At 53.7% G+C, this 14,839-nt stretch overlaps 1 protein-coding gene across 3 annotated transcripts in view; it reads left to right on the top strand.

Moving 5' to 3' along the window:
• The first annotated feature begins 109 nt into the window (after positions 1–109).
• Positions 110–14,839, top strand: part of PTCD1 (pentatricopeptide repeat domain 1) — a 17,653-nt gene continuing 2,923 nt past the window's right edge. The window contains exons 1-7 of one of the 3 annotated variants that reach the window (XM_024249399.3): positions 110–350; positions 3,659–4,131; positions 5,490–5,630; positions 9,105–9,323; positions 9,707–9,808; positions 11,275–12,096; positions 12,942–13,124. In XM_024249399.3, coding sequence (XP_024105167.2) covers positions 3,685–4,131; positions 5,490–5,630; positions 9,105–9,323; positions 9,707–9,808; positions 11,275–12,096; positions 12,942–13,124 — 1,914 coding nt within the window. In that variant the 5' untranslated portion in view covers positions 110–350; positions 3,659–3,684. 3 annotated transcript variants of the gene reach the window in all.

Here is a 14,839-nt window from a genome sequence, read left to right as displayed (position 1 = left end):
GAGGGATGCCGGGAGCGCCCGAAGCCCGCGCCGGCCCTTGCGCCTGTCCAGGCACTGCCAATCGAGACTCCGCCGCTCCGCTAGTCCCAGCTAGCCGCCAGCCGAACACCGGCCTCGCCTCGCCTTGCCGGAAACCTGAAACCAGCCGCGTGAGTCGGCGACGCGGACTGCGCCTGCGCGCCCGGGGAGCGGGTGACCCGAGGAAGAGACTGGTGCGCCGCGGGGACCCGGCAGGGCGCCCCGTCGGAGTGCAGTGCGCCGGACACTTCAAGTGAGTTCCTGTGTGATCCTCGCAGGAGCCCCATGACCCGGGCAGAGACACGCCAGAGGGGAAGGAAGTGCCCGAGCCGGTATTGGAGCCGGGGGCGTCCGAGGAGGGAAACTGAGGCTGCAAAAGTCCGTGTGGAGAGGGGTCGGCGTTGGCCTGAGGGTCCGGGTGGGCGTCTGAGGAGGGGCGGGTCTCTCCGAGGGAGGACGGCCGCAGGTGTCTCTACTTCAGGGTTTTTTCTCGCTCTGTGGCCCAGGCTGGAGTACAGGGGTACGATCATAGCTCACTGCAGTCAACTTCTCAGATTCAAGCGATCCTCCCACCCCAGCCTCCCAAGTAGCTGGAACTACAGACGCTGCACCACCACGCTTGGCTAATTTTTAAATTTTTATTTTTAATTTTTGTAGAGACGGCGGGGTGGAGGGGGGGCGGGTGGCGGGTCTTGCTATGTTTCCCAGGCTGGTCTCGAACTCCTGGCCCCAAGCCCCAAGCGATCCTCCTGCCTGGGCCTCCCAAAGTGCTGGAATTGCAGGCATGAGCCACTATACAGCCTAATTCAGGGTTTTTTAACCAGGGTGGGTTAATGAGCTTGTGCAGGAACAAAATGACACCCCTATTTTCTCTATGTGAAATTTAGCATTTCCTTTCCTGATTGCTGGAGCAGCCTTAGCAGTGCCTGAAACTGTGGGGGTGAGTGTAAATGATAGTTCCAGATAACAGTTTGTGCAGGGCCAGGCATGGTGGCTCACACCTGTAACCTCAGCACTTTGGGAGGCTGAGGTGAGAGGATCACGTGAGGTCAGGAGTTCGAGACCAGCCTGGACAGGATGGCAAAACCCCGTCCCTACTAAAAATATAAAAATTAGCCTGGAGTAGTGGCGCGTTCCTGTAATCCCAGCTACTTGGGAGGCTGAGGCATGAGCATGGCTTAAACCCGGGAGGCAGAGTTTGCATTGAGCCGAAATTGTACCACCCCACTCCAGCCTGGTGACAGAGTGAGACTCAAAAAAAAAACAGTTTGTGCAGCAACTACAAGGTGGTATCTTAAGCTGTCACTTACATTTATTACTGCTTTGAAATTATGATAGAGTTGGCCAGGCGTGGTGGCTCACGCCTGTAATTCCAGCACTTCGGGAGGCCGAGGCGGGCGGATCACAAGGTCAAAAGATCGAGACCATCCTGGCCAACATGGTGAAACCCTGTCTCTACTACAAATACAAAAATTAGCTGGTGGTGGCATGCGCCTGTAGTCCCAGCTACTGGGGAGGCTGAGGCAGGAGAATCGCTTGAATCTGGGAGGTGGAGATTGCAGTGAGCCGAGGTCACGCCACTGCACTCAGCCTGACGACAAAGTGAGAGACTCTGTCTCAAAAAAAAAAGAAAAGAAATTATGATAGGGTCTTGTTATTTCATGCATTGAAAATAAGCATCTATACTAGTATAGCAGAAATTTGTTTTTAAAGCATTTTGATGCCATTTCAATATCATTGCTTTTTGTTTTGTAATTCTATGTATTGTAATTAATGCACGTAAGGCAGTGCATGGAGGCTTATGCCTGCAATCCCAACACTTTGGGAGGCCAAGGCTTGGGGATTGCTTGAGGCCGGGAGTTCTAGACCAGCCTGGCAACATAGGGAGACTCCATCTCTACAAAAAAATACAAAAAATTAGCCAGATATGGTGGTGTGCACCAGTAGTGCTAGTTAATTGAGAGGCTGAGGTAGGAGGATCACTTGAGCCCAGGAGTTGGAGGTTGCAGTGATTGTACATTTGCACTCCACTGTGCCATCGCACTCCAGCCTGGGCAACATGAAGACCCCATTCCACAAAAAAGAAAATTACATAAACAGCATGCTTGTAAGAAGGAGTGGCAGGGCTTGCCAGATGCAGAATGATAAAGTCCCCCTGCACTGGTTTCACAAAGGTGCTGGTCAGGACAGTCATCAATGTGTTACATGGACCTGAGTTCAAAGCCAGCCCAACCCAAGCTGGCCAGTCTCACCCACCGCACTGCTGCAGGACCCCAGCAAGTCTCTCCCCTTGCTGAGCCTAGTTTTTCGTTTGTTGTTCTTGTTGTTTTGAGATGGAGTCTTGCTCTGTGGCTCAGGCTGGAGTGCAATGGCGCGATCTTGGCTCACTGCAACCTCCGCCTCCCATGTTCAAGTGATTCTCCTGCCTCAGCCTCCCAAGTAGCTGGGATTACAGGGGCATGCTGTCACGCCCAGCTAATTTTTGTATTTTTGGTAGAGGTGGGGTTCACCACTTCAGGCTGGTCTCGAACTCCTGACCTGAGGTGATCCACCCACCTTGGCCTCCCAAACCGCTCCTGGCCTACTGGGCCTAGTTTTTAATCTGTTCAATCTGCCATCACTTGTGAGACTTTTCCAGTCGCAACCTTCTAATATAACCAGACTTTAAAATACTTTAGGCTGGGCATGATGGCTCATTCCTGTAATCCCAGTGCTTTGGGAGGTCAAGGCGAGAGGATTGCTTGAGTCCAGGAGTTCAAGACCAGTCTGGGCACGTAGCAAGACCCCGTCTCTACCAAAAAATAAAATTAGCCAGGCATAGTGGCACACACCTGTAGTTCCAGCTATTCCAGAGGCTGAAATGGGAGGATCACTTGAGCACAGGAGGGTGGGGCTGCAGCTATGTCTGACCTGAACCTAGGCTTTCTAATCTCTGGGCCCATACTTTTTATTTTATTTATTATTATTTTTTTTCTGAGACAGAGTCTCACTGTGTCACTCAGGCTGGAGTGCAGTGGCGCGATCTCAGCTCACTGCAAGCTCCGTCTCCTGGGTTCAAGCGATTCTCCTACCTCAGTCTCCTGAGTAGCTGGGATTAGATGTGTAGCACCACACCCAGCTCATGTTTTTTGTATTTTTAGTAGAGATGGGGTGTTGCTAGGCTGGTCTCGAACTGATCTGCCTGCCTCGGCCTCCCAAAGTGCTGGGAGTGCAGGCATGAGCCACCGCTCCTGGCCTGTTCTTTTTCTTTCTTTCTTTTTTTTTTTTTTCGAGACAGAGTCTCACTCTGTCACCCAGGTTGGAGTATGGTGGCGCCATCTCAGCTCACTGCAAGCTCCGTCTCCCAGGTTCAAGTGATTCTCCTACCTCAGCCTCCTGAGTAGCTGGGATTACAGGTGCACACCACCAAGCCTGGCTAATTTTTGTATTTTTCATAGAGATGGGGTTTCACCATGTTTTCCAGGCTGTTCTCAAACTCCTGACCTCAAGTGATATGCCAGCCTCGACCTCCCAAAGTGCTGGGATTACAGGCATGAGCCACCGCGCCTGGCCTGGGCCCATACTTGTAATCACTTCTTTCTTTCTGCCTTTTGTGACTAGGAACTGAGTTGACTCTCTTATTTTTCCTGATATATTCCAGGCCCTGGAGGGACAGGAAAGCCAGAAATGGACTTCGTGAGACTTGCTCGGCTGTTCTCCAGGGCCCGCCCCATGGGACTGTTCATCCTGCAACACCTGGACCCCTGTAGAGCCCGGTGGGCGGGAGGCAGGGAGGGGCTGATGCGGCCAGTGTGGGCGCCCTTCAGCAGCTCCTCCTCTCAGCTGCCCCTTGGCCAGGAGCGCCAGGAGAACACAGGCAGCCTGGGCTCTGACCCGAGCCACTCCAACTCCACGGCCACACAGGAAGAAGACGAGGAGGAGAGTTTTGGGACCCTCTCTGACAAATACTCCTCCCGGAGACTATTCCGCAAATCCACAGCCCAGTTCCATAACCTGCGGTTCGGGGAACGGAGAGATGAGCAAACGAAGCCGGAGCCCAAATTGTGGCGAGGCCAGAGAAACACCCCGTACTGGTACTTCTTGCAGTGCAAACGCCTGATCAAGGAAGGGAAGGTGAGGGGCACTTTGGGTTCTGTGGCTCCTGGCTTCTTTCCCCTGGCGGCTCAGTGTTTTGCAAGGGGTCACCTGACTTTCCCAGCCTCTAAGTTTTGGGCCTACCCTGTTGAACTGCCAGCCTTATGGCTGTAAGTATCGCGACCCTTTGCCATCCTCCACCGCAGTTTTATTTTATTGTTTTTTTTTTTTTTTTTTTTTGTAGAGACGGAGGTTTCACTGAGCTGATCTTACCACTGGACTCCAGCCTGAGTCACAGAGCAGGAGTCTCTCAAAAAAAAAAAGAAAAAGAAAAGTGAATCCTCCACACCCTTCTGGCACTCCCTGCTTTAGGTTTTTTTATGACAGGATCTCACTCTGTCGCCCAGGCTGGAGTGCAGTGGCACGATCTTGGCTCACTGCAGCCTCCTTCTCCTGGGGAATTCAAGCGATTCTCCCACCTCAACATCCTGAGCAGCTGGGATTACAGGCGTGCGCCACCATGCCTGGCCAATTTTTGTATTTTTAGTAGAGATGGGGTTTCTCCATGTTGGCCAGGCTGGTCTCAAACTCCAGACCTCAGATGATCCGCCTGCCTTGGTCTCCCGAAATGCTGGGACTACAAACATGAGCCATTACACCTGGCCCCTGCTTTAGTTTTGTTCGTACCACCTGTCATCACTTGATATACTGTGTGTCTTTCTTAATTATCCCATTTCATGTCTGTCTGGTTTTTTTTTTTTTTTTTTTGAGATGGAGTCTTGCTCTGTCACCCAGGCTGGAGTGCAGTGGTGAAATCGGCTCACCGTAGCCTCTGCGTCCCGGGTTCAAACAATTCTCCTGCCTTAGCCTTCCAAGTAGCTGGGATTACAGGTGTGCGCCACCATGCCTGGCTAATTTTTGTATTTTTAGTAGAGATGGGGTTTCACCATGTTGGCCAGGCTGGTCTCGAATTCCTGACCTTGTGATCTGCCCACCTCATCCTCCCAAAGTGCTGGGGTTACAGGTGTGAGCCACTGCGCCTGGCCTCATGTCTGACTTTCCACACCGAAACATGAGCTCCAAGAAGGAGCTCTCTCTTGTTCCCAGCTGTATATGCAGTGGATGGACCTTGTCTGGCTCATTGAAGCACTCAGTAATTATTGTGTGAATGAACAGATGAAAATAATGAAGGAATAAAGGAATGAACTAAGGCTTCACCGGGGAAATGGTGTCAGGGGAGGGATGGGGCAGAGACAGCCGGGGGCCCAGGGGGTTTGCAGTCACCCAGGGTCGCCGTCCTCCACCGTCTTAGGAGGGTCCCTCAGCTTCAACCTCCCTCTCTCTGCTGAGGGTCTCAGGCCGTTCTGAGCCCCTGCCCTGTTGCCTCTTCCCTGCAGCTGGTTGAAGCCCTGGACCTGTTTGAGAGGCAGATGCTGAAGGAGGAGCAATTGCAGCCCATGGAGAGCAACTACACGGTGCTGATTGGGGGCTGCGGGCGGGTTGGCTACCTGAAGAAGGCCTTCAGTCTCTACAACCAGGTGCGTGTGGGCGCAGGGCAGCCGGGGCGAGGCTCTGAAAAGCTGGGGGCGGATCCCAAGTGTGCCACTTGCTAGTGCTTTACACTGGGGAGATGACTTCACCTCCCTGGCCTCAGAGTCATCTCCTTAAAACGGTGGTGATTGTGGGTGATAAACTAGATGACATGGAAAGCCCTTTAGCACCTGCCTGGAATGTGGCGGTCCGTCCCCATGTTCCCTTTCTTTTCCCTTCAAAAAAAAAAAAAAAAACAGAGGGAGCCTCACTCTGTCGCCTAGGCTGGAGTGCAGTCATAGCTCACTGCAGCCTCCAACTCCTTGGCTCAAGAGTTCCTCCTGCCTCAGCCTCGCCAGTAGCTGTGAGCACAGGTGTGTAGCATCACATCTGGCTAATTTTTAAATTTTTTGTAGAGGTGGGATTGTGCTGCATTGTCTAGGCTGGTCTCTAACCCCTGGCCACCTGCCTCAGCCTCCCAAAGTGCTGGGATTACAGGCCACAGCCCAGCTACCGCATCTGCTCCTCTGAAGGGGGCCAGCCCCTCCACATCTGTGGGTTTTTCTCGTTAGGTGGGACGAGAGACTGAGAAAAGAAATAAGACACAGAGACAAAGACACAGAGAACGGTGGTCCCCTGGGACCGGTGCTCAGCATATGCTCAGCATACGGAGGACCCACGCTGCGCCGGCACTGGTCTCTTGAGTTCCCTCAGTATTTATTGATCGCTATCTCTACCATCTCAGAGAGGGGGATGTGGCAGGACAACAGGGTAATGGGGAGAGGGTCAGCAGGAAAACATGTGAGCAAAGGTCTCTGTGTCATAAATAAGTTTAAGGAAGGGTGCTATGCTTTGATGTGCACGTACACAAACATCTCGTACATCTCATGCATTAAACAGCAGTATTGCCTCCAGCAGGTCCCACCTCCAGCCCTGAGGCGGTTTTCTCCTATCTCAGTAAATAGAACACACAATCTGGTTTTACACCCAAGACATTCCATTCCCAGGGACAAGCCAGAGACAGATGCCTTCCTCTTACCTCAACTGCAAAGAGGCCTTCCTTTTTCACTAATCCTCCTCAGCACAGACCCTTTATGGGTGTCGGGCTGGGGGACAGGCTGGGAGACGGTCAGGTCTTTTCCTTCTCATGAGGCTATATCTCAGGCTATCAAATGGGGAGAAACCTTGGACAATACCTGGCTTTCCTGGGCAGAGGTCCCTGTGGCCTTCTGCAGTGTATTGTGTCCCTGGGTACTCAAGATTAGAGAATGGCGATAGCTTTTATCAAGCCTACTGCCTTCAAGCACTTTTTTAACAAAGCACATCCTGCACAGCCCTGAATCCATTAAACCTTGAGTCAACACAGCACATGTCTCTGCAAGCACAGGGTTGGGGCTAGGGTTACAGATTAACAGCATCTCAAGGCAGAAGAATTTCTCTTAGTACAGAACAAAATGGAGTTTCTTATGTCTACTTCTTTCTACATAGACACAGTAACAGTCTGATCTCTCTTTCTTTTCCCCACAGTCCTCTTTTGTTTTTTTTTTGGAGACAGTCTCGCTCTGTCGCCCAGGCTGGAGTGCAGTGGTGCAACCTCGGCTCACTGGAACCTCCACCTCCTGGGCTTGAGCGATTCTCATGCCTCAGCCTCCCGAGTAGCTGGGACTACAGGCGCACATACCACCATGCCTGGCTCATTTTTTTTGTATTTTTAGTAGAGACAGCATTTCACCATGTTGGCCAGGCTGGTCTCCTGACCTCAAGTGATCCACCCGCCTTGGCCTCCCAAAGTGCTAGAATTACAGGCATGAGCCACCGCACCCGGCCCATTACATCCATTTTTAAAAACTATTATTTTTGGCCAGGTGCAGTGGCTCACGCCTGTAATCCCACCATTTTGGGAGGCCAAAGTGGGCGGATCACGAGGTCAAGAGATTGAGACCATCCTGGCCAACATGGTGAAACCCTGTCTCTACTAAAAATACAAAATTTAGCCAGGCGTGGTGGCAGGTGCCTGTAATCCCAGCTATTCGGGAGGCTGAGGCAGGAGAATCACTTGAACCTGGGAAGTGGAGGGAGGTCGTAGTGAGCCGAGATCACGCCACTGCATTCCATCCTGGCGACAGAGTAAGACTCCATCTCAAAAAAAAAAAGAAAAAAAACTAATTTTTTTTGTTTTTATTTATTTTATTTTATTTATTTATTTTTTTGAGACGGGAGTTTTGGCTCTGTCACCCTGGCTGGAGTGCAATGGTGCGACCTCGGCTCAATGCAACCTCCACCTCCCAGGTTCAAGCAATTCTCCTGCCTCAGCCTCCCGAGTAGCTGGGATTAAAGGCGCCCAGCACCACGCCCGGCTAATTTTTTTGTGTTTTTTGTAGAAGACGGGGTTTCGCCATGTTGGCCAGGCTGGTCTCGAACTCCTGACCTCAGGTGATCTGCCCACCTAAGCCTTCCAAAGTGCTGGGATTATAGGCGTGAGCCACAGCACCCGGACTTGTTACTGTTTTTGGTGACTCACCTGCAGTGTGTCTCCCTTCTTGAGTGTAAGCTCAGTAAGGACAGGCTGTGCCCGCTCTGCTAACCCCAGGGCTGCTGCTAGGCAGGTAGTGAGTTGTCAGTGCACCTCTGTGGAGTGCAGCAATACACGCAGAGCTTACATCATCCTCAAAGTAGGAACTGCCATCTTTGCTTTTCAGATAAGGAAACTGAGGCACAGAGAGATGAAGGGACATGTCCAAGGCCATCCCACTTGAATGCACTGGGGCTGGGATTTGAGCCCCAGATGGCCTGACTCTAGCAGGGTTCTTTCTGTCGCTGAGCCGCCTATCGCCTGCCTTTAGCCAGATGGCCCTTCTCTGGCCAATAGCAAGTGTTAGGCTTCACCACGGATTGTCAACCCTGAGCACATGCCTTAGTCCCCTGGAGGCTCAGTAAGCTGAGTGTCTCTCACCTCCGGGGCTTGTGACTTACCAGATCAGGTGGCCCTGAGAATGAGCATCGTGCCACTGGTTCAGGGCCACCCCTAAAGCACTGCAGTGCATCCTCCCACTTGCCACAGGCATCCCTGGTTTCAAGGTGATGGTGTCATCCCCATTTTCACGACGAAGCGCTAACTTGCCCAGGAGCCCTCAGGTAGTAAGCACTACAGGCCCTTTTCCCCTTGACCGGGTAGCCTGAAGGTGGGGACATCAGGAAGACCTTGCTGCCAGGACCCCAGGCCTGGAGTGGACTGACAAGTGCCCAGGGCGGGATAGCTCCTGTTTGGTACATCTGGGTGTGTGGGCTCAGTTTTCAGAGTCCCTTCAATGTGTCTGAGTTTGGAGAGCTGGGCTCTGATGTGTCCATGGCTCTGCCTTAAGAGCCTGGCCTGGTGGATGCAGTGACGGGGTCCTCTCGAGCCTCAGCCTCCTCTGGGGCGGCTGCTTACTTGTGTGTCCAGCTGATCCCGGGCCACCACTGAGCTTCTTCCATCTCCACAGATGAAAAAGCGGGACCTGGAGCCCTCGGACGCCACCTACACGGCCCTGTTCAACGTCTGTGCCGAGTCTCCCTGGAAGGACTCAGCTCTGCAGAGCGCCCTAAAGCTCCGGCAGCAGCTGCAGGCCAAAAACTTCGAGCTCAACTTGAAAACGTACCACGCGCTGCTGAAGATGGCTGCCAAGTGTGCAGACCTTAGAATGTGCCTCGATGTGTTCAAGGTGGAGCTTCCTCTGCCGTCCTGCTCCCCGTCCTGGGGCTGGTCCCACGTGGCAGGGGCAGGGCTGTGGTGTCTGTCTCTCCTCGTGCAGGAAGGCTCAGGGAGGGTGAGACAGCTGGTCTTGGGCCCTGGGGTTCACAGATGGATCTGATGAGACCCTACTGGAGGTTGTGTGTGCCACTGTTTGCTGTGTCCTGCTTTGTGCACTCGAGGGAAGGCTTCCTAGAGACAGGGTCTTGCTATGTTGCCCAAGCTGGTCACAAAACTCCTGGCCTCAAGTGATCCTCCTGCCTTGGCCTCCCAACGTGCCAGGATTACAGACATGAGCTACCACACCCAGCCTGCTGCAGGTTCTCAATGAGACGTCTTTGTTCCCTCCCCCAGGAAATCATCCACAAAGGGCACGTGGTCACAGAGGAGACCTTCAGTTTTCTGCTGATGGGCTGCATCCAAGACAAGAAGACGGGCTTCCGGTACGCCCTCCAGGTATGTCCCTCCCACCCGACCTTCCTGCCCTGCTTCCCCGGTGCCAGAGGTGCAAAATGGTGATCCTGTGAGCACCCATGATGGCCCTGTGCTGAGTATTTTTATATCTGTGCTCTTTTCTGAAAACCCAGCAGCCACTGTAGCCTCCATTCTACAGTTGGCAGGGAGAGGAGGCCCTTGGAGATGGAATGAGAGTGGCCCCTGCCCCTCCCACCCTGTTTTGTAGTCAGCTCAGCCCCTCTAAACTCACCTTCCCTGAAAGCCTGCCACACACACTCACCCGGGGATTTGTTCAACCCTCCCACAGCTCCACTAGCACTTCTGCAGGTGCAACCCAGGAGTCATTCATTCATTCATTCATTCATTTATTTTGAGACGGAGTCTCACTCTCGCCCAGGCTGGAGTGCAATGGAGCGAACTCAGCTCACTGCAACCTCCGCCTCCCAGGTTCACGAGATACTCCTGCCTCAGCCTCCCGAGTAGTTGGGATTACAGGCGTCCGCCACCACGCCCAGCTAATTTTGTATTTTTAGTAGAGACGGGGTTTCACCATGTTGACCAGGCTGGTCTTGAACTGGCCTCATGTGATCTGCCCGCCTGGGCCTCCCAAAGTGCTGGGATTACAGGTGTGAACCACAGCTCCCCGCTGGAGAGCTTTTTTTTCTTATTATTTTTATTTTTAATGTTTTTACTTGTTTTTTTTTTTTTGAGACAGAGTCTTGCTCTGTCGCCAGGCTGGAGTACAGTGGCACGATCTCGGCTCACTGCAAGCTCTGCCTCCTGGGTTCACGCCATTCTCCCGTCTCAGCCTCCTGAGTAGCTGGGACTATAGGCGCCCACCACCATGCCCGGCTAATTTTGTTTTTGTATTTTTAGTAGAGACAGGGTTTCACCGTGTTAGCCTGGATGGTCTCGATCTCCTGACCTCGTGATCTGCTCACCTTGCTCTCCCAGAATGCTAGGATTACAGGCGTGAGCCACCGCACCCAGCCAATTTTTTAAATGTTTTAAAATTGTTTTGAGACACTCTCACTCTGTCACCCAGGCTGGAGTGCTGTGACATGATCTCGGCTCACTGCAACCTCGATCTCTGGGTTCAAGTGATTCTCCCACTTCAGCCTCCTGAGTAGCTGGGACTGTGGGCATGCAATACCACACCCAATACTTTTTGTATTTTTAGGAAAGATGGGGTTTCACCATGTTGGCCGGGCTGGTCTTGAACTCCTGATCTCAAGGAATCTGCCCACCTTAGCTTCCCAAAGTGCTGGGATTACAGGCGTGAGCCACTGCGCCTGGCCTATTTTTTTGAGGCAGGGTCTTGCTATGTTGCCCGGTCGTGTCTGGAACTCCTGGTCTCAAGGGATCCTCCCATCTAAAACTCCCAAGGCACTGGGATTCCAGGCGTGAGCCCTGCGCCCAGCTGCTGAACGGGAGCACCCAGTTGACGTTTGTCTCTTCCCTGGCAGGTGTGGCGGCTGATGCTGAGTCTGGGGCTACAGCCGAGCCGGGACAGCTACAACCTGCTGTTGGTGGCAGCTCGGGACTGTGGCCTAGGGGACCCCCAGGTGGCCTCAGAGCTGCTTCTGAAGCCCAGGGAGGAGGCGACCGTGCTTCAGCCCCCAGTGAGCAGGCAGCAGCCAAGGAGGACAGCCCAGGCCAAGGCAGGCAACCTCATGTCAGCCATGCTGCACGTGGAGGCCCTGGAGAGGCAGCTGTTTCTGGAAACTTCTCAGGCACTTGGGCCTCCAGAGCCTCCAGAAGCCAGAGTGCCCAGCAAGGCCCAGCCAGAGGTGGATACCAAGGCAGAGCCCAGCCACACAGCGGCCCTCACCCCAGTGGCCCTGAAGCCACCTCCCGTGGAGCTGGAAGTCAACCTCCTGACCCCCGGGGCTGTTCCCCCCACCGTGGTCTCCTTTGGAACAGTGACCACCCCAGCTGACCGGCTGGCCTTGGTAGGGGGCCTGGAGGGCTTCCTGAGCAAGATGGCAGAGCACAGGCAGCAGCCCGACATCAGGACCCTCACGCTACTGGCCGAGGTGGTGGAGTCCGGGAGTCCTGCAGAGTCCTTGCTGCTGGCCCTCCTGGATGAGCACCAGGTGGAGGCCGATCTGACATTCTTTAACACGCTGGTGAGAAAGAAGAGCAAGCTGGGAGACCTGGAGGGGGCCAAGGCGCTGTTGCCGGTCCTGGCAAAGAGGGGCCTCGTCCCCAACCTGCAGACATTCTGCAACCTGGCCATCGGGTGCCACAGGCCGAAGGACGGTCTACAACTTCTCACAGACATGAAGGTGAGTGGACTCGGGCCTGGGCAGGACACCCGTGGTGCTCAGGAGCACTCTGCAGCTCAGGAGGAAAGTTTGGGAGGTCTTCAGACCCCCCACCTGGAGAGGATGAACTGTGTATAGGGGCAAAGAGAGTGGGGTCGATGACCTTCTGGTCTTTGGTCCCATTTTGGGGGAAGCAGACCCCGGCGAGTGCTTCAGGGCTGGGCGTAGAGACACACGGATGTTCCCATCTGGAAGAAGGTGGCCATGGGTTGACACTGAGGGCTGGGCACAGGCCTCGGCCCCAACACTCTAGAGGTATGGTAGGGATTCTCAGAATTCCTGGGGGGCCGTGGGCAGTTTTCAAAGCCCCCGAGGTCTGTGCCTCCCACCTAGCCCCCATTGGAAGTGCTGCGTGGACTTCATCCGACCACAGCAGAGGCTGCGTCCTGGGTTGTCGGGGTCCCCCAGGTCCATCATCCTCTGGCTGTTTTCTCAGACCCTACCAGGCTCACCCAGCCAAGGCTCGCTCTTTTCTAGGCTGACCACCACCTGGTGACCGTGCGTCACCAGGAAACCCACCCCAGGGAGCAAGGAGGTGGTGTCTCCCACGTCATTTTCTGCTTGAGTCAGTCGGTGTCTGAGAGCAGCACGGGCGTCCTTTTCCGCAGCTTCTTTAGGGCTGAGCAGAGGGGCTGGGCTTGGCTTTCCTGCTGGAGAGGGACATTCAGCACATTGTTGCTGCCAAGTTTGCCTTGCTGGCCCTGACCACTGGTCCCGGGAGCCAGCTTGATTGACAGAGGGTGGGAGCTGCTGGGTCCCAATGGCTGCCATCATCTTGCTGATTCTACAATGTCCCTGTGTTCTAGAAGTCCCAGGTGACCCCCAACAGTCACATCTACAGTGCCCTCATCAACGTGGCCGTCAGGAAGCTGAACTACACCTATCTCATCAACATCTTGAAGGACATGAAGCAGAACAGGGTCCCGGTGAACGAAGTGGTCATCCGCCAGCTGGAGTTCGCAGCCCAGTACCCTCCCACCTTTGACCGGGTGTGTGCCCCAAGCTCAAAAGCTCATCAGCTCCTTCATCATTGCTACCCCGCCTCCACCACCCAACCCCGGTTCTGGCCCTTGGGATTGTGTTCCCATGCTTGAAACTGTCCAGCAGCTTCCCTTAGGAGCAGTACCCAAGTCTGTAGACACAGCCTGCGAGTCCCTGTCCGCGTGGCTCATCTCATGTCTCAGCCTTGCTTTTGCTTCCTCTGTCCGTCCCAGTGGCCTTCTGTCAGTTTGCAGAGGCCAGCAACCTCTTGCCTGCCTCGGGATTGGTGTTCCCACTGCCTCAGGTGGCACCCACTTTCATGTGGTGGGCTGTTTTTCCTGGAGGTCTCTGCTTAAGTGGCCCTCAGACATGCCCAGCTGGCTGCAGCTCTGACCTGGGGTGAAAGTCTCCCCTCCCCCTTCCCACTCTGTTCCTTTATGCCGTGTCCTGCAATCTCGGACCATGTGCTCACAGGCAGCCCTGGCCTTCCCTGTATCAGGCTTCTGGAGGCAGAGGCTGTCTGCCATGCTCATCTGGGTCCCCAGCATCTGCACGTGGCTGGGTACTCCAAACAGGTTGTTGCTTGCTCAGGGACTGGGCAGGCAGTGAAGTGGCGTCATTGTCTGGGGTGAATACCGGAGATTTGTTGTGAGCCAAGATCGCGCCACTGCACTCCAGCCTGGGCGATAGATGGAGACTTCGTCTCAAAAAAAAAAAAAGAGGTTAAGAGCTGAAGTTTAATAGGTCAAAGAAAGAAGAGCTCTCGCCGGGTGCGGTGGCAAAAAAAAAAAAAAGAAGAGCTCTCTGCTTGCAGAGAGAGGTGCCAGAGAAATGGGTTGCCACTTCCATAGTGTAATGCAGAGGTTTTGTAGATGAGCTTGGGGAGGTGGTGTCTGATTTACAAAGGATGCAAAAGATTAGTTGGAGCAGGTGTGCCATTTACATAGCGTGTATAAAAGTTGGTGCTCCACCCTAACCTTTTATTATGCAGACAGGTGGCCGTCGCCATCTTGCCTGGTTCTTTACTGTACACGTGGCAACAAAGAAGGGAAGATGGGGCCCCCACGTTGAACATATCTGGCTCCCAGGTAGCCCTTTTCTGTTGGCACAGCTGCTAGCATTTACCCCTGCAAGCTTCCAGTTTGCTTATCTATGTCTGCAGCTCGATTTTTCAGGCTGCTCTTTGTTAGAAAAGAAATTGTTTGGGGGCTGCTTTTTATTAAAAGGGAAATTTCGCCAAGGACTCTGTTGCCCTTACTATCTGCCTAAATAATTTCTTTCAACCTCCTGTATCAGCAGGAGCAGGGCAGAGTCATGGAATCTGCTTTGTCACAGCCACAGCCTCTCCCTGCTGTTCTGAGGCTATCAGGCTCTGGGGGTTTGGCTTTTGGGTCCATCGAGTCACACTCTGTGCTGAGCATCTCCGGAGCATCCAGAGCCACTGTGTCTTGAAGCACAACCCGGATGGGGCGGAAACAAGTAAATGGGCAGGGACACACACAGCTAGAGGGTGCGGGGTCAGGAACACCGTGCAGGTGTCACGCCTGAATGCCATTTTGAGGGCTTCCTACAAATAGGTGGGACAGCAATGGAGATTGTGCCTGGCTGAAGGCATAGCTGGGCATTTTTGAACTGTGTGTCTGTGCTTTGAACTGTTGGTTGCGAGCCTTTTCTCATTGATTCCAGGGTTTTTTATATATTCTGGGTACTGGTTTCTTGTTGA

Source organism: Pongo abelii, chromosome 6 (assembly GCF_028885655.2).
Source record: "Pongo abelii isolate AG06213 chromosome 6, NHGRI_mPonAbe1-v2.0_pri, whole genome shotgun sequence".
NCBI lineage: Eukaryota > Metazoa > Chordata > Mammalia > Primates > Hominidae > Pongo > Pongo abelii.
The sequence above is the reverse complement of the archived record's forward strand: the minus strand, read 5'-3'. Positions and strand labels throughout refer to the sequence as shown.